The 27,148-nt window shown below is 36.7% G+C and overlaps 11 protein-coding genes and 1 non-coding gene across 12 annotated transcripts; 8 read left to right on the forward strand and 4 right to left on the reverse strand.

Moving 5' to 3' along the window:
- Positions 1-311: 311 nt before the first annotated feature.
- Positions 312-3,549, forward strand: SOCG_01891 (glycerophosphodiester transporter). The gene has a single exon (XM_013164844.1). The coding sequence runs from the start codon at positions 1,155-1,157 to the stop codon at positions 2,679-2,681; it is 1,527 nt and encodes a 508-aa protein (XP_013020298.1). The 5' UTR covers positions 312-1,154; the 3' UTR covers positions 2,682-3,549.
- Positions 3,550-3,938: 389 nt separating this feature from the next.
- SOCG_01892 (glycerophosphodiester transporter) lies at positions 3,939-5,422 on the reverse strand (the record flags this gene model as incomplete). The annotated part of the gene is made up of 3 exons (XM_013164845.1): positions 3,939-4,230; positions 4,384-5,310; positions 5,376-5,422. The coding sequence occupies 3 exons, from the start codon at positions 5,420-5,422 to the stop codon at positions 3,939-3,941; spliced, it is 1,266 nt and encodes a 421-aa protein (XP_013020299.1).
- Positions 5,423-6,226: 804 nt separating this feature from the next.
- Positions 6,227-6,341, forward strand: SOCG_16434. The gene has a single exon (XR_001203042.1). It is a non-coding gene; the product is annotated as a 5S ribosomal RNA (ribosomal RNA).
- A 359-nt stretch (positions 6,342-6,700) lies between these two features.
- SOCG_01893 (uncharacterized protein) lies at positions 6,701-7,681 on the reverse strand (the record flags this gene model as incomplete). The annotated part of the gene is made up of 3 exons (XM_013164846.1): positions 6,701-6,842; positions 6,891-7,106; positions 7,163-7,681. 2 exons carry the CDS (start codon positions 7,679-7,681, stop codon positions 7,080-7,082), a joined length of 546 nt encoding a protein of 181 aa, XP_013020300.1. The 3' UTR covers positions 6,701-6,842; positions 6,891-7,079.
- Positions 7,682-8,662: 981 nt separating this feature from the next.
- Positions 8,663-9,787, forward strand: SOCG_01894 (uncharacterized protein; the record flags this gene model as incomplete). Its single annotated transcript, XM_013164847.1, has 5 exons — positions 8,663-8,771; positions 8,979-9,242; positions 9,288-9,569; positions 9,610-9,653; positions 9,704-9,787. 5 exons carry the CDS (start codon positions 8,663-8,665, stop codon positions 9,785-9,787), a joined length of 783 nt encoding a protein of 260 aa, XP_013020301.1.
- Positions 9,788-13,484: 3,697 nt separating this feature from the next.
- On the forward strand, positions 13,485-14,046 carry SOCG_01895 (uncharacterized protein). The gene is made up of 2 exons (XM_013164848.1): positions 13,485-13,774; positions 13,829-14,046. The coding sequence occupies exons 1-2, from the start codon at positions 13,650-13,652 to the stop codon at positions 13,839-13,841; spliced, it is 138 nt and encodes a 45-aa protein (XP_013020302.1). The 5' UTR covers positions 13,485-13,649; the 3' UTR covers positions 13,842-14,046.
- Positions 14,047-14,429: 383 nt separating this feature from the next.
- Positions 14,430-16,109, reverse strand: SOCG_01896 (arginine permease; the record flags this gene model as incomplete). Its single annotated transcript, XM_013164849.1, has 1 exon — positions 14,430-16,109. One exon carries the CDS (start codon positions 16,107-16,109, stop codon positions 14,430-14,432), a length of 1,680 nt encoding a protein of 559 aa, XP_013020303.1.
- Positions 16,110-17,163: 1,054 nt separating this feature from the next.
- Positions 17,164-17,784, forward strand: SOCG_01897 (uncharacterized protein; the record flags this gene model as incomplete). Its single annotated transcript, XM_013164850.1, has 1 exon — positions 17,164-17,784. One exon carries the CDS (start codon positions 17,164-17,166, stop codon positions 17,782-17,784), a length of 621 nt encoding a protein of 206 aa, XP_013020304.1.
- Positions 17,785-18,514: 730 nt separating this feature from the next.
- On the forward strand, positions 18,515-19,382 carry SOCG_06152 (uncharacterized protein). The gene has a single exon (XM_013165391.1). The coding sequence runs from the start codon at positions 18,762-18,764 to the stop codon at positions 18,975-18,977; it is 216 nt and encodes a 71-aa protein (XP_013020845.1). The 5' UTR covers positions 18,515-18,761; the 3' UTR covers positions 18,978-19,382.
- Positions 19,383-19,738: 356 nt separating this feature from the next.
- On the forward strand, positions 19,739-22,321 carry SOCG_01898 (oligopeptide transporter 7). Its single transcript, XM_013164851.1, has one exon. It carries the CDS (start codon positions 19,948-19,950, stop codon positions 22,255-22,257), a length of 2,310 nt encoding a protein of 769 aa, XP_013020305.1. The 5' UTR covers positions 19,739-19,947; the 3' UTR covers positions 22,258-22,321.
- Positions 22,322-23,036: 715 nt separating this feature from the next.
- Positions 23,037-25,406, reverse strand: SOCG_01899 (uncharacterized protein). Its single transcript, XM_013164852.1, has one exon. It carries the CDS (start codon positions 24,989-24,991, stop codon positions 23,225-23,227), a length of 1,767 nt encoding a protein of 588 aa, XP_013020306.1. The 5' UTR covers positions 24,992-25,406; the 3' UTR covers positions 23,037-23,224.
- Positions 25,407-26,154: 748 nt separating this feature from the next.
- On the forward strand, positions 26,155-26,769 carry SOCG_01900 (NADPH-dependent FMN reductase; the record flags this gene model as incomplete). The annotated part of the gene is made up of 1 exon (XM_013164853.1): positions 26,155-26,769. The coding sequence occupies one exon, from the start codon at positions 26,155-26,157 to the stop codon at positions 26,767-26,769; it is 615 nt and encodes a 204-aa protein (XP_013020307.1).
- Positions 26,770-27,148: the final 379 nt, after the last annotated feature.

Consider the following 27,148-nt stretch of genomic DNA (forward strand, 5'->3'; position numbering starts at 1 on the left):
TAAGATTCAGCCTGTGACAATGCTATTATCTGGCTTTCTCGTGACATTTATAGAACGAGTAAAGCCAGCCTAAACCATAAAATAATAAATGGATAAAATAATAAAAAAGTCATAACTAAATCATAGCAAATGCTTCTCGAAAATAAAAATGATAAAGTCTTTAGTATACAACAATTTAGCATACACAACAAAGATTTTTGCAATTAATAAATGCCAAAAAGCAGACTCACATTCAAGATTAGCAGAAGGTTCCAGAAAAGGAAATTCCTGAATAAATAGCTTGTAGAGGCTTACATATTTCCCTGTTTCCAACGTAATCCAAGATAGAACATCACTTATCCTGTACCCAGCAAAGCCAATCGTCGACCCATCCCATTAATCATTAATAAGATATTCCCAATATAAAATATGACTCATGCTATCACAATTCCAGCAAGCAAGGAATTAAACAACTACGGCAATGATTACTCTCTTAGTAGGCTGAAGCTCTCATTCACCCCATTTAAGCTTCGTTCTGTTGCCTTTCGCTATGTCACTTTAAGCTGGCGGTAGGCATAGTAATTTGTCGACTAACAAGTTATCTCTTACCAAGTAGCATACTATATACTGAAGTAACAGTTTAGGTTGACTGAAATAGGAAACAGCATTCTTATGAGTACCGAGCCATAAACTCGACAAGTGTATCTCCATAATTATGTTCGAATTTGGAAGTTTTAAAAGTAGATTTTCGTAATTTCCTATTCACAATCGACCACTGCCGAGTTTGAGCTTCTTCCTCTCATTGCCATGTTTAAGTCAATACGATAGCGTTCTTCCTTCTTTTTGCTTTTTCTTTCATGGTTCTCCGTCATCAGATATGGCACTCATATTTATATTGTCATTCTCTTCGAAAATTTTATGCATAAAGACATTTTGAAAGGAGATATCAGATGAAACAGGATTAGAGTAGAGATCGCTGTCTTTTACTGCGTGAAATATGTTTCCTTCTTACTTTGGGAGTATCAAGTAAAATTTTATCAAGCTCCTATATATCGGGAATAGGCTCCAGAATTAACAGAGCAAAATTAGGTCGGCGCTATACTAGATGTTTCTTTTGATGTATCTGATAACTATAACACCTTTATAACTTAAACAAATCCTTATATCCTCTAAATATGTATAGTAAGCGGACTAGTTTATGTGATATTGAAATGGAAAAGACGAAAGAGGCGAAAACTGGAGACGAAGAAAATATCATTACCGCAGACGTACAACCTAACGCAACAGATGGATCTTTTGTTTCATTTACAGATTTTAATGCCGAAACGGCAACCCTTCAAGGAAAAAATCCCGAATTAAAGCCCCGCAAATCGTGGAGACAATACTTGCAAGTAGCAGTTTGTGGTATCGGACTCTTATCAGATGGATACTGTCTCAGCAGTATTGGTGCAGTGATTACTATCCTTAAAAGCTTATATCCAAGGGAAAGCAAATCGCATCAAAACATAGAACATATTAGCATGAGTTCATACATCGGTACAATTATGGGACAATTATTGTTTGGAGTCTTCTCAGACGCGGTTGGACGTAAAACTGGAATGGTCACAGCCACAGGTATTTTAATCGTCGCTACGGCCCTTTGTTCTGGAGCTTATGGTTTACACGGGAGCATTAACAGCATGTTTCAAGCTTTGATAGCTTACCGCTTTTTCTTGGGGATTGGAGTCGGTGCTGAATTCGTTTGTGGTTCTATCGCCGCTTCCGAAAGTTCTAACGAAATTCGATCAGGAATTCGTCATTCTATCTTTGTCATAGTGACTGACACTGCTACTGTTGTTGGACACATTTTGGGTGCTTTGGTACCCTATATCTTGGTGGTTATTTTTGGAGAAAACCATTTGAGGATTGTTTGGAGATTATCCATCGGTTTTGGTGTTATTCTTCCGATTGTTTTTTTAATACTTCGACTTCGCATGGTAGAAGTCAAAGCTTATGTGTCTCATCGTATATCAATGAGAAAAGTTCCTTGGCGTCTCGTTACTAAATTGTACGGACCACGGTTACTCTTGATTTCTATAATTTGGTTTGCTAATGATTTAATTGTTTGTGCATTTTCTCTTTACTCAAGTTCGATTGTAAAGGGGTTATTACCCGAAGATGCTTCAATGGCAAAGACGTTCGGGTGGACAGTATTAATTCAGAGCTTTAGTCTGCCCGGTTCATTGCTTGGTGCATACTTTAGTGATGTACTTGGACCAAAGCGTTGCCTTATTGTTGGAATGATACTACAAGGAACCGTGGGATTGTTTATGTCAGGCTTTTTTCATCAGTTAATTCATAGGATTGCTTGTTTCTGCGTACTTTACGGGCTCTTCCTAAGTTTTAGCGAATTTGGTGTTCTAAGCAACCTCGGACTCTTAGCTGCTAAGACCTCTCCCACTCCAATCCGAGGTCTTTATTACGGGATTGCAGCTACAGTTTCTAGGTGTGGTGCTATAGCAGGCATCTATGTATTTGGGGGCAATCAGTTCCAAAAATATTTCTATGTCGCAAGTGGGATTTACTTCTTTATAGCTTTTCTATCTTTCTTTCTTCCGCATGTAAATCAGTCCTGTGTCGAGGAAGAAAACGACCGGTTAATGAAACGTTGTATACTTGAAGGTATCGATCCTAACTCGTTTCGCGACAAGCTTGATTTGTAATCTTCTCAATCTTTCTTCATTTTTGCCTGTTTTCCCTTTATACTATTTTACGAAGAAGAAAGAGCGTCTTCATGCCCCGTTGTTCAGTTTATATGTAATTTTTATGCTTGTTTCTATCAACCTCTATCTTTTTCTCTCACTGTTTACTTATTCATACCGGATTTTATGTTATTTAATATACCAGTCACTTATACATGTAATTTGATACGCATCAAGAATATGTATTCCTGTTTTAAATTGGATTTTTTGGAAAATTCTCATTCAAAATGGAAGTGTACGTCGGTTTGGAAGTATGAACAACCTCATCAGTTACCGACCCCGGCATAAATGTTGTTAATGATTTATGCCTTTATTTTTCACTCTATCGAAGGGCATAAAAGTTTCATGTCACTACCGTACTTGGACTACTTCACTACGGTGTAATAATGAAACAAAGTTTGCACCCTGAATAACCTTAGACGCCGTAATGCACACGAATATATAATAACAGTACCAAGTTCTTGCTCACGAATGTGGACTTGCGTGGCTCCTCAGCGTACGTAAGTAGAATATAGTCGAAGCGGTGCCATAAGCACGTTAGTTATTACCATTTTCTTGCTATTGTTATCATAGCGTATGGATTTCCCTAAAAGTAATGAATAGCCAAAGACATTATTAAACGAAGATTTTTTTTATTCACTGTATATATATGGAAGATTTACGTGTTAAATGTCCAGTTTGGAAGAGATGTCCGATCTAGCTAAATAAAATTAGTGTACAACTTATAGAGTGAGCCAGATGATGAACACTATCCCTATTAATTCCAAGTAATAAAGGCATCCAATTCAAAATATAATCGAAGTTAAAGCATTTTCTCAGAACAAGTGGGATCTAATCTATAATATTATGAAGTTAAAAACATTTTCTTCAATACAGTTTATACTTAGGAAAAAGTCTACTATATTTGTGATATTCAATAAACTAGTCAATGACAGTGACTACTCTGTCAAACACTCAACTTTCTCTATGTTGGGTTGTTATATCGAGATAGTGGATATATTCATGTAGAAATGAAGAAAAATAATTTAAACCTAAAAAAAAGACGCACACACACACATAGATAAAAATGAAAGGAAACTAAATGAAAGTGAAGAAAAAAACAAATGATAAACAGCAGTAAATGAATGATGAGTTTCCAAAATATGAGCCGGGGGAATGAAACACTTATAAAGACCGTAAAATTTATTTTTTTAGTTTTGGAGAATTTCAAACTGATCGTTAATTCGCATAATCAATATTCTTTCGTAAATCGGGATGAACCCCTTCAACTCTGCAAGCCTCGAAGAATCGGTCATCTTCTAATCCTACGCAAGACTGGTCCACATTTGGAAGGAAGCAAGAAATGAAAACTATGAAAATAGCTATCCCACTGGCTGCGTAAAAGTACCTTTGCAACTGATCCCCACCAAACACGTATATACCAACTATAGATCCAAGTCTTCCAACAGTCACTGCAATCCCGCAGTAGAGCCCACGGATAGCAGTAGGCGAAGTTTTGGATGCCAAAAGTCTAACGTTACATTTAGCACCAAACTCTCCCATACTCAAAAAAATCCCATAAAGTACACAGAATCCAGCAACCTTATGTACTAATTGATGCTAGAAGCCAGACATGAAAAACCCTACTACTCCTTGTAAAAAAGCTCCGAGCATAAGGCAATACTTGGGTCCAATCACATCGCTGAAATAAGCTCCCATGAGTGATCCTGGTAAACTGAATGACTGAGTCAGTACAGTCCATCCAAAGATTCGAGCCATAGAAGCATCTTTTGGTAATATTACTCCTTTGATGATAGTGCTTGAGTAAAGAGAAAAAGCAGAGATAATTAAACCATTCGCAAACCAGATCATGGATAATAAAACCAACCGTATCCCATACATCCTAATTGCAAGAATCCAAGGTATCCTTCTTACAGAAACTCTGTGAGAAACGTAAGTCTTAATTTCTTTCATGCGAATTCGTAAAATCAGAAAAAAAATAGGGATGACAATTCCACAGCCTATTGAAAGACGCCATACAATTCTAAGGTGTTTGTCCCCAAATATGCAAGCCCAGATGTAAGGAATCAAGGCGCCTAAAATGTGTCCAATACAAGTAGCAGTATCAGTTACAATAACAAACAATGCATGGCGAAGACCGGAACGGATTTCTGTAGAGCTTTCAGAAGCCGAAATTGAACCACAAACAAATTCAGCGCCAATGCCGATTCCCAAAAAGAATCGATAAGCTATTAAAGCTTGCATCATACCACTAATACTTCCATGATAACCATAGGCACCCGTACATAAAGCTGTAGCAACAACTAAAAACGCGGAAGACGCAACCATGCCAGCCTTTCTTCCAAGCGCATCCGAGAAGACACCAAACAGAAGTTGCCCGACAATCGTGCCAACATATGCAATCATACTAATTTTTTTTATCGTATGATGTGCTTTTATTTCTTTTGGGTATAACTTTTTTAGGATAGTCAAGACAGTACCAATACTACTCATACAATACCCATCTGATAAAAGAGCGGTACCACAAACCGCTACTTCCACATATTGCTTCCAGGTATTGTAATAAGTATTACTGTCTTCTGATTGCGCCCTACAGTCGCCTTGTAGTCCGGATCCTTAAAATATTGTTCTTTCCCTTCTAGTGACAAATCAGACGTGCTGGAGTTCTCATCCTCCAAGACCTTTGAATCTTTTTTGGACATGGTATCTTCAAATCAATAATAGAAAATAACAGAAAAGATGAGAAAGGAATAAATGAATGAACAAAAAAAGGATATAATGAAGAAAGTAAATATAACAGCAGGTGGATATAAATCTAGGTTGTCCAAGTGAGAAAGGTTGAAGGTACAAACAATCTGATAAAATTTTATCAATATATAGTCAAATTTATCAGTCCCGCATATGATGTATGTAACATATTTATCTACCGAGTTGTTACCCGTTGCAGACCTTTGATCATAGTAATTTCTTTTCTTATTTTGGTAAATTTACTTCTCTTTATTTATTTAAATATTAAATAATTACTTGGAATTTTCACCGTCAATGACTTACATGTTTTAATAAACTGTCGCATGATCCGGGGTAAATTATCAGATCATACTGAAAATTGCATGCGCTTCTTAGTGACAAGGTTTGGAGTCGTGACTTTCCAAACCCCCGTTTTGGTAGATACCGATATCGGTATAATAATTTTGTGATCTGGACGTTGTTTACATTCACTAAGTAACAACCAAAAAAAAATAAGAGCGAATACAGCAAGCGTGTGCGTGCAGCGTTGCTTCTATACATAAGAGCGATCGAGAGATCTCAAAAAAACAAATAGTACTTAGAAATTATAAACAAGAGTAATGGATCCAGTGATCTGTATACATAGAGTGACCGGACAATATCCAAGCAAAAGAGAAGCTTAGCCAACGTGAACACGGAATGATTTGACGTACATCTAAAATATTCAACTTGGAATTTAATAACACTATAGATAAAGCTTTAAGCACATGACGAAGTCTACGGCCACACCTAGGCGAAAACACCAGTTCCCGTCCGATCACTGCAGTTAAGAGTCTGAGGGTCTCGTTAGTACTATGGTTGGAGACAACATGGGAATCCGGGATGCTGTAGGCTTTTTACCGCTTCGTTTTTAAATTTTTTTTCTTTTCTTTTCTTTTTTTTGTTTGTTTCGTTTGTTTGTTGCTCTTTGTTAAAGCATATGGCTGGCGTTTGGGTCGGCATGGTCCTTTAATTAAGGTGATACTAGTGATTGCAAGAAGCAATGGTCATCCATGATTCAGCAATTCACTGAATTCATTATCAATTAGAAATTAAAGTATTTTATGAAGATTAGTGATTAAAAGCGCCTGAAGAATAAATATGACAAACAAAATGCAAAGATGAAACACAAACATAAGCATACGCGAAAGCATGAAGGGAATAACCAAAACGATTGGGCAATATAATAAATAATGCTTTACTCCACGTACAAATCAACTCCCACTGTTTTCCACATCCCTAGACTGACCAGGTTCCCGGCGTGACCCTGGAGATTGCTCAGAATGTTCAGTAGACGGTTGCTCGAAAGTATTATCACTACTATTATTAAATTGATATTCAGGCTCTGACGACATGCTGTTTCATGGGATACAATTATCATCCGTCAAGTCGTTTCTTTCTGACGGCATTCTGAAGCCTAGAGCACTAATAATCACAGAAAAAAGCGAAGAAAGAAATGAAGATATTCCAGAAAAAAGCGCACTAATTCCAAAAAAAGCGAGGAAAGAAATAAAGATATTCCAGAAAAAAGCGAAGAAAGAAATGAAGATATTCCAGAAACAAGCATAGTGGTTCCAGAAAGGACTAGAGGAATCAGTGTAACGATAAAATCCACCAACACTAAAAGCATCCCATTAGTAAACAACTTTAAATTACAAATCCACCAATTCACTTACATGAACAAAAAATAAGAACATGTAGAAAGTCGCGATGACAAGAACAACTGCTACTGTAATTTGAAACCATAACCATACAGATTCTTTCATTGATTCCTTTATAAAGGGGACAAGGTATTTGTAAGAAAAGATAAAGTTCAATATAATTGAACCATTAAGGCACCAACCAAGCCGAAGAGCTTCATTCTCTTGTCTCCGTTGTGCTTCCGGGATTCTCGCAATTTTTGCCGGCCAGAAAATTAACCACAGTATCTCCTTACAGACCCGTAAAGAATTCGAGGGACCATTTCCTTGCGCCATGCGACTAGAAGCTTCTTGATGTCGTCTTCTTGAGTATGATGGTGCTGGATCTGGATCGGACTGTAAACGTAAACTACCCTTCTCCATATTGTCAACATGAGAATATGGGATTTCGCTGTATTTAGGTAAGCAGTTCTCAGAACTTGTAGAAGAGCTCAAACAAGCAACTTTTGCTGGTTCGACAGATTTTTGATGTCCTTTCTTTTCTTTTTCATTCATTTTTGTTGTAACATGGCTGTGACTAAAAGAGTTTCTTAACCACCTTTGCTTGATCACTAAGTTACTGCGAAAATTATGGATTACAAAGTAAAAGGACCAAAAAGCGTACAATTTCGAAATTAAAAAGATTCCATATCAATTTGCTTTATACATTAAAGTAGGAATGACAAAAAGAGTCTTGAAGCCCAGAAAATAAGCCCGCAATGGCAAAGACTAGAGCTTTGCAGAGGTGAAGCTGTCATCCAACCCATTTGAGATCTGGGTGATGCAGTTCGTTAAAGAGACTTATCGATAGCTAGTAAGCGCACGCTATTATATGTGTATATAATATGAATGAATGAATGAACTATCGGATATAGCTTTTGTTGGTTTCTATCGTATAAATAACATAAATTTAATAAAGACGAAAACAAAATTCACTTGTCCGTACAAATTTTGTTTACCATAGTTCGACGTCGCATCTACAAACTTTCCATGTGTTTACGGATTTGAAAATAAAACTACGAAAATGGAGAGTGTTGTAGCTTACTCAGAATCCGTTTCCCCACAGTCATAAAACCTTTTAAATCAAAAATACGCATTTTCAATTCCTTTTTCACATCATTCAAAGCAAACAGCATGGTTGTTTTGCCTAATATTCCTTTGTTTACTATTTGTAATAAACAGTGACTCTTTTGGATTATACTATTACGAGAAATCGCAACGAGGATGTGACCAGTCGGTGACATAATGTCGCAGCTTTTATGAAACGAGACATGCGAAAAGCCACTACCATGAGTTTTTAAACTTGTATCTTTGGTTTTAAAGAAAAGTTTCAGCTGTAAAATTTGGTTGCTTTTTGGAACAAGCTCCAATTCCTATTTTTGAAGACTCTGCAACAATTGGAACCAACTCTTAAGAACTTTTCTTGGTGATTCTAGTTGATTTCGTTTAGATTGCAACTGCAGTTGTTAGTTTGGGATTTAATGTGGCATTGCAAAAATGAAGAATAAATACACACCTGTTTCAGACTCTGAAGAGTCTTTGAAAACGCTCACTGATGAAAAGGCAGACACCCGTTCTTCAGAGGGTACGCCTCCTCCGTATTCAGGTAAGATTCATTGCAATGGAAAGGTAATGGCGTTTTTTTATGTTCCCTGTTTGGAATCCAATTATTCAAATTTTGACGGAGAATCCCTTTGTTTATTACTAGTTGGGTTTGAAATGAATAAACTTGTCGACGATTGTCAATAAACAGGGCGAATACCTTCATTCTCTCGTATACAACGAAAACTTCAATTGCTAATACATTCATTAGCTTCAAACAAATTTATCGATTTAGAAATGGCTGACGGATCCGCTCAGAATTCCGCCCAAGAATCTGTTGATAACACTAGGTCGGACCCTTCAGCGAACAAAGAATGTTGGAAAGACTTTTTCGTAGGACTAATGACTATTATAACAATTTTATATAATCTTGTTTTTCTAGCCATAATTTTTGGTTACAAGGTTTCTCCGTATTCAATAGCTTTTTATTGGCTTGCTGCCGTTTCTATTGGCACTATTTTTATTTTCCTATTAAGTAAGTTAAGAATATCTTGTTCTCGAATAACTGACCTATTTTTAGCGATTCTTGTAACGTATCCAGGATGGTACAGGGAAGCTGGAAGAGCAACAAAGAAGTGCATTAAGAAATTTGGAAGAGCAACCAAAAAGGTTCTGAAGAAATCTGGAAGAGCAATAAAGAAATTCACACCAGCTGTATGTAAAGCCCTAATTATACTGATAAGTTTGAATGGAGTCGGGGGTGGTGCTTTGAAACTAGCAGGAGGCTTCGAATATATACATTCAACAGCTGTGTTAGTTGTTCTGGCCGTATTGAACATATGCTTGTTTGTTCTTCTCGTTCGTAAGGTTTTATTTTCTATGAACCTTTCTAACCTCTTTAGGAAACCCAATTGGATTTGGAAATATGACAGTTATCGTTCCTACAGTAAGCGAAATTTAGTTTTGTTAACCTAGAATTTTTCATTAACCTTTCAGAACAACAGAATTAGCAGGAATACTCCACCTCGTAACGAAGAAACCGAACTTCAGCCTCTTGCTGAGCAAAGCTCTGAAGTTTGAATGTGAGTGTGAGTTTCACCGAACCTGCTTTCATTTTGTGTACTTCGCCTTCGACCCTTCCTTGGGATCATCCATGTCAATTGCAGTTCACCAAGATCCCTGTGTTCGTTGTCACAAAAGCTTGAATCTGATAAATCCAGCAAACTTTGATCGCTTTAGTAATTCACTCTTTTACGACTTTTCTAATTAGTTCACAGCACTGTTGTTTATGCATCGTTCATTTTCTTCGCAGTTCGAATAGAACATCCTTTTTAATGATTATTTTATGATTTTGACAACGAATATTCCATGGCAATGAGCTATTGTTTAGTTCAACACCGAGTCGTGTAATTGATTATGTCTTAGAGTTGACAAGGATGAATGAGAGTTTCGACAGTTATTATTTTCATTCAGTATAGCAAGCACGAATCTTCAGATCAAAAAGATCAAAAGATCAGATATATCTTAATACATTGATTAAACATTCATTTAGAGAGTCAAATCAACGGAAGATGAAATATTGCAAGTAGAACCCAATTTGTATAAACTACATTCTCAACCCATAAACCCAAACGCTCATTTTAACACTCATTCTGATGCTTTTTCGACAACAATGTGAATCAAGAAAATAGAGAATGACAGTTTGTATTCAAATCTTATTTTTATAATATGAAGGCATTCTCCATTCTTCCGTGGAAAACAACCAAAATTTAGAGCCGAGTAGAGATGCTTTTAAACGACATCAGATGTAATAGAATACTGGACGAATCCTTTATAGAGAAGTAGCTTTATAGACGACTACAAACGTCTACGGCCACACCTAGGCGAAAACACCAGACTAGTTCCCGTCCGATCACTGCAGCATGTGAAAACATTTGACGGCCTCGTTAGTTTCGTTCTATGGTTGGAGACAACATGGGAATTCGGGGTGCGGTAGGCTTTCTACGTTTCCTCTTTCTGGATTTTTTTTGGTAATTTAGCTACGCATACATCCTGTTGCATTGAGTTTCATTTTGATTATCTTGATACTCTTTTCACTTTGGTATACTTCTGGCTGAGGGAAAGCTAAAGCAAAGGTCATTGTTGATTAAATTTTGATTTTCATCATCGTTAGCTCTATTTAACAAAGTAAAAGAATCATGAATAACATTAATTTTAAATAGAGTAAATAACGTCCAACATGTATATTAGATTGACAGAACCAACTAGAAAGTCAACAATCCAATTATCTCACCAGGTCCTTCATTTTTTTTTCACTGCCAAAAAGTCAGAAAAACGCGTTGAAACCAACATGGCTTCAGTGACATCGGCCTATAAAATGTGTTTACGTAAAGAAGCTCAATAGAAATAAATACAATGGGAACAGAAAACAAAATAAATAGATAATGAAAGAAGATGAACCTTTTAGACAATACATGAAACGACAGCATATCATCACAAGAATGTTTCATGTATGAGATTCGTTTCCGATGCTTCTAGCATCCCTAGACTGATATTGTTTCTGATGTAAGCCTCAAAATTACTCGGAATGTTCAGAGGGGGACAGTTGTTTGAAGGTACTGTAGAGAAGATCATTGGACTGATGTTCAGGCTGTGATGGCACGGTCTTTAGTGGGATATAATCGTCAAGCGGCAATTAGTTTATTTCTGGTAGCATTCCGAAGCCCGCAGCACTTGTAATCCAAGATAAAGCCGAGTTAATCCCAGAAACAATTAGAGAAATCAGAAGAACAATAAAATCCATCAACACTAGAAGTAAACAGTTGGCAAACTTTATCAAATAAATATTCAATCTTCCACTTACCTGAACAAACATATAGAAACACGTAGAAAGTCGCGATGACAAAAGCAATTGTTACGGCGACCTGAGAGCTTACCACAACAGATCCTGACATCGACTCGTTTATAAAGGGGATAAGCTACTTATTAGTAAACAAGAAATTTATAACCGGAAGAATAAAGCAGTTCATAAGCCGCCTTGCTTCACTATCCTGCGTTGTTGTGCTTGAGGATTCTCCCGATCTTTGTCGGCCAGAAAATCAGCTAGATTAAGGGCATGGAAAACTTTTGAAATGAATCGAGGGATTCCATTTCTGTAAAATATTAGCGGCATTTGAAGATGGGGTTTTGAGTTTCCTTTCAGAATACAATGTAGTTTGGAAACAACCTTTCTCCAAATCATCCAAACAAAAGTAAGATCTGTCATTATGTGACGGAAATCCAATACTGAGTGCCGTAGGAAATGTCCTTTCAGCGACTTCTAGCCGCTTTTCTTTCGTATCGTCGTCCATGTGTGTCAATAGAAAGACCTCGATCAATGATTAATTAGGTAATTACGAATTATAATAAAATCATAAAATAGAGAAATTAAACGACAATGACAATGAGCACTACTGTGTAAAAGTAAAACCATCATTCATCCACATAGGCTTCGTTCTGTTGTACTTCGTTGTATTTTTTGCAATCAAGTGGCTAGGTATCGCTAATAATACTTACGAGCTATCATTGGGGAGGTAGCACTTTTGGCTTTACGGTTGCAAATTCTTTTGATTTCGCCTAAACAAAAAAAGGATATGAAGTTTCTTGTCGTTTTTACTTAGAACTACTTTTGTTTTGCTTTTTACGTAATTTTTAAAATTTATTTTAAGATTTTACCATGTAAAGACGAGCAATGAGACTGCGAATTGAAAAACCTCGTAAATTACTCACATAATCAACTTGGGTTCAAGGAAGTAAGAGTAATCAGTACTTAAATTATATGTACATCTTGTTTTTATTTAATTTTTTTAAAAACCGTTTTACCTAGCTTTTCTCAATGAAAACTCAATCTAGGAACACCATGAACTTCACGCAGGATGTCTGGTTACTCACCACTTGGCTACCAATTTCAAAGCAACAAAAAAATACTTCAAGTTATAGAATCATAGGACAATAGAGTTAGTGAAGTTGCAACTCTCACACTTTTTGTAATACGACTGGAACAAGGGCGAAGAAAGTCTTAATGTTAGTTTCATTTAGTACTTCCAAATTTTTTTCATTCCCTTCTTTCCAAAGACCGTTATTATTTTAGTATTCGCTAACATTTATTGTTTTTAATCTATAATAAGCTTATGCTTGTTCGTCCATTTTTATTTTCAAGACCTAAAGAAGCCTTTGTGAAAGTTTACACTTGTTGAGGAGGCTAAAATATTTAATATTAGTGAAGTAAAGTAACCTGAAAACATTACTGGAAAATGAAAGCACCATTGGTATTTTCATGAAAACTAATGCCTCTTGAAATGTATACTTTTATAAAAAAATAGCATGAGCAAAATCATTACCATCATATTATGAAAATTCTACTCAAAAATAGATTGCAAAGTTAATATGAAGTGCTTATCATAAACTTACGAACTATTCCCAACTACCCGTCTTCAACATTATTAAAAATTGATCCTTTGACTATTTGAAGCAGTGGAAGCCATTGTTTTCTTCTTTTTCCATCGCACATTAATGACAATGATGAGGATGATTACAAGTTGAGTAAACAAAACCCGACTGACTCCACTATTGACGAACGGATCTAAAAAAGAATTGTACCTTTGATGAAAAGATGATTCTTTTCGATTTATCTCCACATTCTTTGTGACTATTGATCTTTTGTTGGAAGCCGATTATCAATTTGGGACAATGGAAAATTTTGTAAAGAAGAATAGGACCTTGAACAAAGAGCGCATATGGTCGATAACTTCGGAAATTGTGAAGAAAAGGTATAAATACAGGTGAAAATGTAACAAAAGTTCAATATTCAGAGCTTGATTTCCAATCTCATTAAGCCATCTTCTTTACCTTTTTTATTTTTTGGTCTTTTTGCCCATCGACAAACATTAACAACAACAACAAGATGGACGCTATCAACAACAGTTCTAACAACGGCAACAACTCATCTCTTGTCAACAATGCTCCTTCCAAGCCAACTGTAACTACTAGCGGCGCTTCCTGGTACCAACCCAAACCTCCTGCCATGTGGTATGGCAATCCTCCTTGTGTTATTCTCCTCTACTAACTTTTCTATTTTTTTAGTGTTATTGCTTAAGCGACATAAATTGATACTCAGTATTTATCTTTTTGTTGAAATTTCCAAAGATTCTATATGTCACTTTTCGTGGATATCTCTAACTAGCCTTTGGGATACCCAGCTTTTTTAATGTAGTTGTCCGTTATTTATAAAATCTTTTTTTGAATTAAATTGATGTAAACTTTGAAGTTTTTACCACTCACTTAAAACAACTTGAAAATCAGTGTAAGGTTGGATCATCTAAACATTGCTCATAAAGTGGTACTAGACTATGACTCTGATTTATCTTTTGTACAATCTTCAGGTTGGACTTGACCCATGCTACTTACTTACGTTCCACTTTGTTTTTATTCCATTCCATTTTTATTTATTGTTTTGCTCATTTCTATATAAGCGCATTAACATCTAAAAATTATTAAAAGTTCTGTTGAAGAAGAGAAAGGGGCAGGCCCACTAAAAATATTAAATCTCATATGCAATCCAAATAGAATCAATACAGCAAATGAGGAACAAGGAAAACTTTTGATGCGTACGTTTATCCTGCAACGTCGAGTGTTTTCCTCGGTTTTTTTTTTTTTTTTTTAAAATAAATTAAACTCGTTTGAATCACTTTTTCTTGGGGATTATCTTTTTTATCGTAGACTTGAAGAAAGCATAAAGTTCGTCTTCTTCTGTGTCGTCGTTTGCTGAACGATTCGAATAAAATCTTCGACCATGATCCAAATTTACCACGGAAGGTTTCTTCCAAAAAGGTCCACGATAATAAATCTTCGCCGCACAATAAATAATAACAATAAGGACAATAGACAAATAAGTAGCGAAGAAGTTTCTAGCACTGCTTGGCTTTCCTAGAGGCCAAACAGCGAGATAAAATTCAATAATGCAAATCAAAATACACCAAGAAATCCCCCAAATCGCACTGAAGGGATAAAACTTTGACTTCCAGGGCAACTGATCTGCCGAGAACCCTTGAACTTTCCATGCTTTTCGAAAGCGAAGGTGAGCTAGGAAGATGCAACCCCAGGAATACAATACACAGAGAGACACCAAACTTTCAAACCACTGAAACACGGTAGATCCAGTTTGGTTTACGTTTAAATATGCTAAACCACCGGAAATCAGAATGGTGAACAGGAAACCATAGAGTGGTCGTCCTTGACGATCGCAACGTAAAAACCATTTGGGAGCCATCTTCACTTCAGCAAGACCCACGAGAATTCTTGGAGCCGTATATACTTCAGAATTAGCGGCAGAGAAAACGGAAATAAGGATGATGGCATTCATAGCATGACTAAGTCCAGGAATGCCGGCATTTCGAAATGCGATGACAAAAGGAGAGGCGTCAGCACCTTTTCCGCCAAATATATCGGGAGAATGAGGAGATATGATGATGGTAACCATCAATATACCAATAATGTAAAACAATCCAAGACGAAGCCAAATTGAGCCGACGGATTTGGGAACCGACTTTTTGGGATTTTTTGCTTCCGCGGCAGCAATGCCCACCAATTCTATACCGGACATGGAAAAGACAGCATTCGGCATAACGTTGAGGAAACCCTTAAAGCCATGTGTAAAAGGTGCTTCACGCCAATACCGGAACCCAATACTACTGCCCTTGGGGCCACCACCGGCAGAAATAACGATGGAGGTAATGATGATGATGAAGATCCATGCAAACTTGATAAAGGACATGATACTTTCGGTTTCAGCATACACCCGTACTGGGAAAGCATTCAAAACAACCAAGATGAAGAGAAAAATGGAAATCCATCCTGCTGGCGGTACCTTGTCGGTCCAAAACTGCATAACAGTAACGAGACCAGCGAGCTCTGTTGGAATGCCCAAAGTATACAACAACCAAAAGGCCCATCCGTGAGAAATTCCGATGGAGTGATCAACCAAATTCTGACTCCACCGTGGAAAAGCCGACGGGACTGGATACATAACTGTGAGTTCACCAACCGACTGCATCAAGGCCCAAGCAATAGAAGCAGCAATCCAAAAACCAATCCACATCCCAACCGGTCCAGCAGTTGTCAGATTGGCACCGGAACCTAACCAAAGAGCTGTGCCAATGGCCGTTCCAAGTGAAATCATATACAAGTGTCGAGAGCTCAACTTACGTTTCAATCCTGAATCCGCTCCATAGTCTCCTTCGATCCCAGCTTCACTTGACCGAGTACTACCGGACAGTCGACGCTCTACCGTTGACAGTTTTTTCTCCTGGTCGTCAACTTTTGGATCCACATCCTTCTCATCCCATCCTGTGGCCGTCGATTGCATGTCTGTTTCAAGACACGAAAAAAACGGTGATTCTAGTGATGTGTGTGTGTTTTGGTTATCTCCACACCTCTGTTCACGTTTGGGGGTTCAAACGTTTTTCTAGTAATTTTATCATTTTGATCATGATGTGCGATCTCTGAGGGATTGAAAATTTTGCCAACAAATGCTGCTCAATCACGTAATAATTCCCGGTGGCTATCAAATCTTCTATTATAAACCTGTTAAGATTATATACACAGTATGGGAAGTAACATTGGGTTCATTTAGGCCAATGGAAACCCATGGCTATTTTTGTGTGGTGTTTTAACAGTGTTACTATCTTGACTCATCTTTTGTCGTTAGTTTTCATTACTATTAGTGCGTCCTGTCTTGTTTGGTGACTTGTTTAGTGTCTTGTTGGATGTCTTAGTCGTTGAAAGGTCATGTCTAGGAACTTGGTGTCTTAGCGAGACTCGTACAAAACTATATGCAGTGGTGTTTGTAGTTGAAAAATGAAACGAAACCTGCCTCTGAGATCTCGTTTGACAAGGAATTCCCTCATGTACTGTGTTGCATCTCACTCATGAGATTGCTCTTGTGAACTGGCATAGAACTGTCTCTGTTTCAGTTAACAAGACACTTGTTTGGATTATGGTATTGGAAAATATGATATCATACTATTCCAAGAGAAAATTTTTCTTCTTATTGACAAATGGTGACACTTAGAAGAAAAACGAGGTCGTTTGCGTGATTTGGCCAAGGTGTTTAGTAATGCCGAAGCTTGGTGAGTAGTAAGAGCACAATTATGGATCATTCTCGTCAATGGTCGCTAAGTTGAACTCATTCTTGAGAAACATCACGTAAAGTGAGGTACAAGTCGTTATGGGAAGGAAACAAAGCAAGGCGAGTGAGTACATTGATAATTGCTAGTTTCATGTTGAAACTTTAATAAATATGATATGGTGAATTTGAGCATGAAATTGAAAAGTTGGTATTATTAATTCTTTCTTTTCCCAAAAAATTGACAAGATTGAGACTCGGTCGGTATTGTGAATCTTTTAACCCTCGATGAAGTATGGAAGCTGATGGTTCAATACGGAATTCAACAACGGTATCTCATGGACAACCAGTTTCTCCAAGAAGTAGTACATTGTATGAACCCTTTTTACAGTCGAAGGACTATGCACCTTTACAATATACACAGTGTACTCCTGAGAGTGGGTTTCCTGTCGCTTATGGAAATGCAACAGCGTCCTCAAAGGAGGAGAAATTGATTAGTGCTGAGCAATTAGAAGATGGAATAGAAGGAGGAGGAGGAGGAGGAGGAGGAGGAGAAAGGAAAAGAGAAAGTAGCGTAGGAGATGACTGGAGGGGGAGTTTGTCAGATTTGTCTATACAGCAGATGAGTTGTTCTCCCAACGAAGCGACATTGAGGAGTTCTTTTGATGGAGTCGTTGGGGTTGTGGAAGACAAAGAAAGGCGAAGAAGAAACACTCTGGCTAGCGCTCGGTTCCGACAACGAAGAAAAGCCAAAGAGCAATACCTTGAACAAACCGTACAGGAATACGAAAAGAAAATCAAACAATTGGAACAGAGGATTTACGAACTAGAACTAGAAACAAAATGGTTTAAAGATTTAATCCGTCCTGTCCGTGTTGGAGATGTGGGAAATGCAAGAACAAAACCTAGTATTTAATATGTGCACGTTTTTCTTATTTTGTTCTCTTTTGTCGTTTCGTGTCCAGGCGTTTCGGAAATTTACATTACGAATCTTATGACAGACCGATCTTTTTTTTTTATTTAATGTTATTCTTATGCTAATGTGAACAGTATATGATTCTTTCGCTACATTGCTTATGACCTTGGCCTTTTTCATGTATTGATGTGTATGTAGTGAGTGTGTTCGAAATATATGTATTGGAGAGAAAGTTATCGTTTCCAAATTTATTTTTCTTCTTTTTCTCTTGTAACATCCTACTTACTATTTAATGTATACTATTTTGACTTTTGCTTTTTCAATCCCCTTATTTTCATCTGAAAGTTACAATTCTATACAAACCTCTCTAGTCTAGTGTTGCACTTCAGTTTAGCATACTGGTTTCGTTTGCACTTAATGCGCCAAAAAATAAATAAATAAACAAAAATTGGGTTCCTGTAAGCGACGCAATGTTCAGTTTAGTAAAACAATTTTTCTGTAAATGGCGAAGTAAGAGCATTTTTTCCAAAACAATCAAAAAACTTTGTAAAAATTGGTTTTATTTTCCTGCTTCTGAAAGAAATATGGCGTAATTCTTTGTAGAATTCAGCAACACTTTCTACCAATCTTTCTCATTGCTCTATCCTAACCTCGCGGCTTACGTGCTGCTTGTCCTAAGATCGCGTAATATGTTGCTTGTTGTACAAGATGAAATAACTAGTCATCCAAACATGCATAGATGTATATAAATAGAGGGTGTAGTCTTGTACTGAGGTAGTACATAATTAAATCATTGATTCTATTGAAAGCTACAGAAAAGAAAACGAAAAACCTCAAACCTCGAGTCCGGTTTTTTTCTTCCCTTTGGTTTGTTTTTCTAGTCCTAGCTAAAGTAACAGTTTCCGAACCGAAATTTTCTTCGTCTAGTTTATTAGAATTCCTTCTTTCATTTCTTTAATTTCTTTCTTTTTTTTTTTATGAACTTTGACTATTGCATTGTCTGTGGAAATGATACCGATGACCATTTGTACTGTTGCGATCAATGTAAAGCCCATGACTCTACAGAGCACAGAAGATCGACCGACCAAAGAATGTCAGTGGAGCAAAACTTTCAACTGCTCTCTATGGAACACTTGAGTTACTTTTGCAAACGACCAACAGTTACTCCTCAGTTGGTTCGTGTTGCCATGTAATTGAGATTGAAACGATTGTCTCGTAATAATATCGGATGGGTTCATGTAATATGAGATGTAACAATGGAAATTCTCATTCAAGACAAGCCGTGTTTCCAAGTTCTTTGAAAGACCATAAAAGAACATATATATACATATGACGAAACGGGGAATCATGAAATACGAATCGAGCAGTTACAATACGCCTGCGCTTGTTTGAATCTGCCCAAATTGACATGTCTTTGTCTTTGTCGCTCAGCTCATGGTAAAGGCTATTTACTTTTTGAATTTTTTCAATACCAAGTTTCCATTGACGAGTTTGATTAATCCTTGCATTTTTATTTTATTTTATTTTATTTACTATTACTGTTATTATTAATTATTCTTTTTTAGTCACAAATAGCCTCCATACAAAATAAAAGATGCTTTCTTCTATTTCTATATACGAAATTGTAAATACAAACATAGAAACACTTTTCGTATCCATAGACACGATCACCTTGAACCTCTTGCTCATTAGCCAACTTGCACGTCTTCTTCCTCAACACATTCTTACCCAAGAGTCACCAAACTATTGATCTCAATGTTTAACAAAAGCAGCCATGTAAACAAACAAACAAACAAAAAAAACCGTCTTTCTTATATCTTATCTATTCCCCTCCCCGATCAGTCCCTACAATTATCTCGTGATATACCGTGACTGCATAAACCTTTAATAACAAAAAAAAAAAAAAAAAAAAAAGAAAACAAAAAGAGACACGTGATAACCATGGATAAACTTTCTTTCTTCAATCGCAAATCACATAATATGAAATAGCAAAGACGCGATAAAATTAAAAAGTTTGCAATATCTGTTTCACAATTTAAATCACAAATTTCGTCGCGTGTATTGTCGCGTGTATTATCGCGTTTATTAAAATTATATAAATATCCTTTGGATGCTAACAAAGAAGAAAAACTGTCTTTTTCATATTTAAATAAAGAAAAACAGATGTTTAAAGCTGACTCCAAATTGGAGGTTACGAATTCATCGTTCTCCTTAGATTCAGAACAGGACGATGGATCAAAAAAGAAAGATGAGAAAGATTTGTACTCTTCCTTAACAGATATTAAGGAAGAAAAAATATGGGAAGAAGAGGAAAAAGAAGAAAATTTAGATGACGACCTAAAAGACTTGCCTGTTGAGGTTCGAGAAACAGTGAGTTTGGAAGATGACCCTACAGAACCAACATTAACATTTCGCTATTTTTTAATGACTTTAATATTTATCCCTCCCGGTGCATTTTTAGATACCATGAGTTCTTACCGTACAAGTTCTGCGGCCTACAGTGTGTTTTTTGTTCAAATCGCCAGTTACTGGTTGGGAAAGTGGCTCGCAAAAGTATTACCCAAAAAGAGGGTTCCTCTCGGAAGACTCAGCTTCAGTTTGAACCCTGGTCCTTTTTCTATCAAGGAATGCGTCTTGGTCACCCTCTCGGCTGCATCAGGTGCCACTGGCAGTCAAGGTACCACTAGTATTTCTGTTGCCGAGTTATTTTACAATGAAAAGGTGAACCCAGCAGTCGCAATCTTTTTCATGTGGGCAATCGTATGGACTGGATATTCGTTTGCTGCTATTGCGAGAAATTTTTTGTTGTATGACCCCCAATATCAATGGCCTCAGGCCCTTATGCAAACATCACTTTTTGAAGCATTTCGTAAAAGCGACGAAAACTCAAAATTGGCTGCCAAGAAAATGCGAGTTTTCTTTATTGGATTGATAGGATTGACCATTTGGCAATTCTTCCCTGAATATATTTTTCCTATGACTGGGTCTTTGGCATTTTTGTGCTGGGTAGCCCCAAGAAACAAAGTAGCCAATTTCATTGGATCAGGTATGGCCGGCATGGGTTTCTTGAATTTTACCCTTGACTGGAGTAATATCACATCAAGTATTATGATCATGCCTTATTGGACCCAAGTCTTGAAGTTCTGCGCATTTGTTCTTGGTGCTTGGATCCTTCTTCCCGCGGCCAAGTGGGGAAATCTAGGATCATTCAAGCATGGGTTAATGTCCAACAACTTGTTCTTAAAGAATGGTACCGTATACCCAGCAACTAGATTAATGACGAGTAACTTTACATTTAATGAGACAGCCTACCAAGAATTGGGTCCTGGATATATGGGTGTCCAAAAAATTTGGATTATGTTTTTTGACTACGCTTCTTATATTTCTGCTATTTCTTGGATTATCTTTTTCGGGCATAAACAAATTCTGTCATCGGGAAAAAAATTTTACCATCGTATGCGATACGGCGGTAACATTAGCAACGAGTATACTGATCGCCTCAACAAAATTCAGAGGTCCTACAAAGATGTTCCTCTCTGGTGGTTTATTGTGTTGTTTGTCATTTCTTTTGTCATTTTAATTACTATCTTTGCTACGGGTAATATGTTTCTTCCTTGGTGGGCATACATTGTGGCCCTGGGTTTTGGTGCTACTATCGTTACCCCCATGGCTTGGCTGTATGCGCTCAGTAACTTTCAGCTTGCAATTGGTACGTTTAATGAACTCATCTATGGTTATATGATTCACGCAGTTTCCGGCTTCAAACATCCTGCTGGTGCCTCAAGTTACGGCGCTGTAGCTGGTGACGCATGGTATCGAGCTCAATACATGCTTCAAGATCAAAAAATCGGTCATTACATGCATATACCTCCTAGAGCAGTCTTTTTCTCTCAGATTTTCGGTGAGCTTTTGGGGGTACCGGTCAATTACGGATGTCTTCGATGGGTCTTGAACACAAAAAGCGCCTACCTTTCAGGTAAAGAAAAAGATCCATTGCATCAATGGACAGGTCAATCTTTGATCAGCTATAATACATTGGCAATTCAATATGTCTTAATTGGACCAAAGAGACTTTTCAAAGAAGCTATGTATCGTCCTTTACCATATGGGTTTGTTGTGGGTGCTTTCGCACCCGCCCTTTTCTACCTATTATATCGACTTTTTCCTAAAGGAAAATTTCATTTGTGGAATGTTACCATCTTTTGTTCCACAATGTCGAACTTTTATGGTAATCTTTCCACGGGATACCTTTCGTCTTTTATTGGAGGAACCATTACCAACTTTTACTTTTACCGTTATAGACACGAGCTTTGGAGAAAATACAATTACATCCTCGGTGCTGCTTTTGATACAGCATTTAATCTTGCCATGCTTTTAATATTTATTTTCTTCAGCTCTGGAAAGCAAATTGCAATGCCCAACTGGTGGGGTAACAATGCTGATTCCGTTGAGAGATGTTTTGCAACCTACTAAGTTTCCTTATTTAAAACTGTTTAATAATAATTTAATAAATAAAATGATAATAAGTACCATAGAATCGTTTTACTACTTGATTTAGGCATTCAGTCATAAACTTCTATGTTTTGAATGAAGTCCTCGCCGTCCCCTATGGATGTAAATGAAACATTGTAAGGTAGTATTCCAATCTTTTTATCAACAATTTTTCTTAGAATTTGTCTTTGAATTACTTTTTTTCCTTCAATGTACACCATGCAATTCGACAACGTTTATCAGCTTCATATAAAATATGAGTTGTTTCTTTGGTTTGTCGAAGCTTCAACTAGAATCATATTGACGATATTAAAATTTTCGTGCTTATTTATCTATTTTTTATTGTTTAAATATGAAAACTCAATGAAGTTGAACCTATTGCAATCTTCTTACTGGACTCGCTTCATTTGGTAATGGCTATAAACAAAGGCATACTGTCACAGATGAACTTTTTCGTTATTTTAAAACAAACAATTCAACAGGAAAATGGATGTACGTTTTCTGAAATTACTTAAAATTTTTTGCTTTGTACTACTTCAATAAAGAGCAATAGCTTACACTAAATAACTTATGCAGACTTGTATTTAGCAAGATCAGTCGAATCTTCCAATCTGAGGATTCAAACTTCCAACTAGAGGTATGTATATATACTATTTTAGGATAACTTATTCTATGAGTCATCTCAATTCTAGACTTATTCATATTTTTCAATCGCACGAAATGAATTTTTTCCTTTTATAATAAGGTTATTGATAATACATTAAGTGTTATTTTATTACACTATGAGTAATATCGTATAAAAGTTATGACATTCCTCTACTTGATGCGAATTTCAATAGATAGTAAACTAGAAATATAAGATTGAGTCACAATAGACTTATTATCAAAAAATTGTCGTTGAATTCATCAAAACAGTAGAGGATTTTTCTAATATTTATGGGAAGAATTTTTAATGAAGAAAACGGAAATCCAATCTTTTGTTTCCTTCATCCGTTGTAGTATCGAGATATATTTTTTTCTCCTCTTCCGTCATTCCATTCCATATTTTATCTCTTTTTTTGTTTATATGGACATAGAAGAATTTGGTAAATAAATAAATAACAATGTTCAGACAAGTAATGGCAATGAGATCGCGGTTTCCTCGTCGATAGCGAGGAGCATCGTCAGCCCGATAAATTAAAGAAGACATGATGCTACCGATTTGAACTGAAACATTATATAGGGATGCGGAAACTGTGCGAGTGCGAACAGAATTTGAATTTTGAGAGTTCCAACCCACCTGTATGGCATGTGCGTAAGGCGTTCCAACAATCATGGTAGAGAGTACATACAATACCCATTTACTGGTTGATGCGGGTAAAACATACAAGGCAATTAAAAGAGGTAATACGTAAAACTGTGGACCCATGCAAACAAGTGTTTTCTCACCAACCATTTCACTGAAGAAAGAGATTGCTAACAAATTGATGATTGTTAAGAATGTCGATGGGAGAACCAACAAGTTGGATTTAACTGTCGAAAATCCAAGACTCTTCAAGTTCAGCGTTAAGTAATTGTTTGGTGGAATATACGGAATATTGAAACAAATCCCAATAGCATACAATGGCCACAAATGATAATCACAAATGGCTTTCCAAAACAGTTTAGGAGTTAACGCTTGGCGGTTGTGCATAGTACCCTTTGATGGGTCATCTCTCAATACCCGATTGACAATGATTTTTTCCTGTCGTTCACTAAACCAACCCTTTTTTCCGCGAAACCAAGAAGCAGTGGTAGTGGGTCCAGAAGGCATCATGCCATACGAGAGCAATCCAATGGTTAATGTAATGAGACCTTGAATCAAAAAGAGATAGCGCCAGCCAGAAAGCCCATGAATACCACCCAGCTTGAGAATTCCGACAGCAGAGAAAGCAGCAAAAATATCGGCAATGGAAAGGAAAATCCAAAAGACGGAAAAACGAAGGTTTAGCTCAGAACCAGTGTAAAAATATGAAAGATACAAAACTACATCGGGAATGAATCCACCTTCTAAAACACCAAGCAATGCTCGGGTCCCATAAAAAGAAGCTTTGTTTTTTAAAAAGATTTGAAATATAGTGACAATACTCCATAAAGTAATTTGTGTAGGAATCCAACGATCAGGACCAACACGTTTACTGACGAGTTGTGATGGTAATTCTGCAAGTAAAAAGGAACAATAAAAGACAATCATTCCATTGTTGTAATCATTTGTAGTCATGCCTAGATCACCCAAAAAGTTATCACTTAGGGCTTGTTTGATATTGGCACGATCCAACTCCAGTGCGAAGAACATAATACACGTCCAAAGTAAAATGAGCAGGTCCAATTTTCTAACAAGTCGTTTTTCTTCTCCCCATTTCCACCGGAAACCTGTGTCGAACCGGTGTATACTTTCATAGGTATCAATAGGGTAATACGCTTCACGTAGGGTAGCATCATCGTAAACAGAGTACTGAGTAGCGGTTGCATCATTAGATATTTTTTGCTTTTTTCCAAAGAATAAGGAGTATAAAGTACTAGGTGGGATAGGTGGTCCCAACTCGTTATCCACGTCGACTTCATCAACCTTTGCTTCGACATCTGTCGACTTTAGTGTCCATGCATGAGGACCTTTTTTATCTTCGTTGTCAGAGGATTCTGAACTTCGACTTCCATATGTATAAGTAAGACGATTGTCTTTTTCTTCGTTGCTCATGATGCTCTCTTGCTCTTTTTTTTTGGGAAAGGGGGGGGGGGTATATAATTAAGAATTGTTTCCTGTCACAAAAGTCCAATCGTTTTCTTTTTTTTATATATTTATAATGTAAAGATTACAGTCTAAAAAACGGAGAGGTTCACGATCGGTCCGTAGTACTCTTCTTTCTTTTTTCTTTTTTGTTTCAATTCCTTACACGCAAGGATAAAAGAATGAACCACAATATCAAAAAACCATTGCATTTCACCTAGTATATATAGTCGACGGTGTTGTATTTTCTCGATTATTTAGATATCTTATCGTATTCATTGAACAATGAACAGACTTAGAAATTGCTAAATTGCTTGTTTTTTTGGCGAAATTGACAAAGAATACATAACCTCATTGCTACAATAGAATGGTAAATATGTGGAGAGAATTAGGAATGCGATCTGGAAAATTGTACTATCTAACGTACCAAATAGCAAATAACGCCCAGGATCGCGAGAATTTTTAACGAATCTTACTCTTGACTCAACCGAGATAGGGAATGACTTGCTATCTAACTTCATAAGGCTATCGCTATAATGGACGTAAACAATACGGTGGGTGTTAGAAAATGAAATTTATGGAGTGAATATTTCGTTTTTTTTTTTTCTTTTTCTTTATTTTTATTTTTTATTTTTTATTTATCTTTTCGTTTTTGTTGATAGTTTTCTTGCTTGATGTGATGGTGTCTTTTACAGTTGTAGAAACCGAAACGACAGTCCTTTACGTAAGAAGCTTGTAGCTCGCTAAAAATGATGTATAAAACCAATGGGCGAAGGTAAGGACGATGATGTCTCAAAGTAGTGTATTCATACTATACAGCTCTTTTTGTTGAATAAATGTTGTTTCTATTGACATGCAAACGTCAAAGGTCCCTAAAAGACTCGATGAAATATATACATATATACCATGTTAAACATTAAAAGAGCTTGAGGTATTTACTACACACGACAGCATCCACGCAGTATGGCTTTTACAGAATACGCAAAACAACTGTATTCCAAAAGTACACCCGTGAACACCTCTCCCTCGGAACCGAAGAATGTGCCCGGAAATAGTCACTGCTCATCTCTGCGTGCTGAGAACTGAAGAGAATTCATTGTATAGCGACGAACATCATACAATCAGATAATCAGATGCTGGAAAAGAAAATCGCACTCATAACTAGTAGCTGTCGCAGTACACGGCTAAATCCATTCATTACTGACTATGTACGTTCTGTCATCGCATCATCCAATTTACCAAATGGAATTTCTGTACATACTGTGGATGTAAAAAATTTCAATTTACCAATATACAATGAACCACGAGTTCCAGTTTCTCTGCCAAAACATGATCCAACTTCTTACTATCAACACGAGACTACTCGCAAGTGGTCTCTGGAAATCGGAATATACGATGCTTATATATTCGTGACTCCTCAGTACAATTGGAGTATCCCAGCGTCTTTAAAGAATGCAATTGATTTTCTCTTTCATGAATGGACTGGAAAACCCGCTGGCATCGTTACTTATGGAGGCCACGGAGGCTTAAAAGCAGCTTCTCACTTGCAGGATATCATTCGCGGCTTGAGAATGCAACGGGTTTCTACAACACCTGGGTTGACCATCACACAAAAAACCCTGGACGATTGTATAAAGCATGGTCATCTTGACAACGAACTAATACAATCCTGGATAGGGAACGGTTCTGATGAAGTCATCCGAGAGATGTGGGCAGAAATCCTACAACTCTTGCAATTAGAGCCTTAAAATAAGACCAATTCTATACTGCCGGTAACCCGCTTTATTATTGCAATACATACGCTTTCATGGTGAATCATCTCAACCCGAGCTTTTTTCTTTTTATTTTTTATTTTTTTTTTTTAAATTAAAAAAAAAAGAAAGTACCAACCAACTGAATGTCATTTTAAGAATCTCATATTATGATTGAAAGAATATCTTTCGCGTCTAAGAGGAAATCTAATACATTAGGATGAAAAACCGGCGACCCATACTATTTACAAGTATTTTTGTAGCGAATTGAGACCTACATTATCTTTTTTCTTTCTTTTTTTAGCAAGAAAAAAGAGAAAAAGAAACTATAAGAATAGTATTTACCCCAAAAATTCCGCTTTGTCTAAAAAATTTG

This window comes from Schizosaccharomyces octosporus, assembly GCF_000150505.1.
Source record: "Schizosaccharomyces octosporus yFS286 unplaced genomic scaffold supercont6.3, whole genome shotgun sequence".
NCBI lineage: Eukaryota > Fungi > Ascomycota > Schizosaccharomycetes > Schizosaccharomycetales > Schizosaccharomycetaceae > Schizosaccharomyces > Schizosaccharomyces octosporus.

What these genes read in the sequence shown, in the direction of transcription:
- SOCG_01899 (XM_013164852.1), bottom strand. Translation starts at nt 24,991, where the DNA reads ATGAGCAACGAAGAAAAAGACAATCGTCTTACTTATACATATGGAAGT.
- SOCG_01895 (XM_013164848.1), top strand. Translation starts at nt 13,650, where the DNA reads ATGGACGCTATCAACAACAGTTCTAACAACGGCAACAACTCATCTCTT.
- SOCG_06152 (XM_013165391.1), top strand. Translation starts at nt 18,762, where the DNA reads ATGAACTTTGACTATTGCATTGTCTGTGGAAATGATACCGATGACCAT.
- SOCG_01891 (XM_013164844.1), top strand. Translation starts at nt 1,155, where the DNA reads ATGTATAGTAAGCGGACTAGTTTATGTGATATTGAAATGGAAAAGACG.
- SOCG_01898 (XM_013164851.1), top strand. Translation starts at nt 19,948, where the DNA reads ATGTTTAAAGCTGACTCCAAATTGGAGGTTACGAATTCATCGTTCTCC.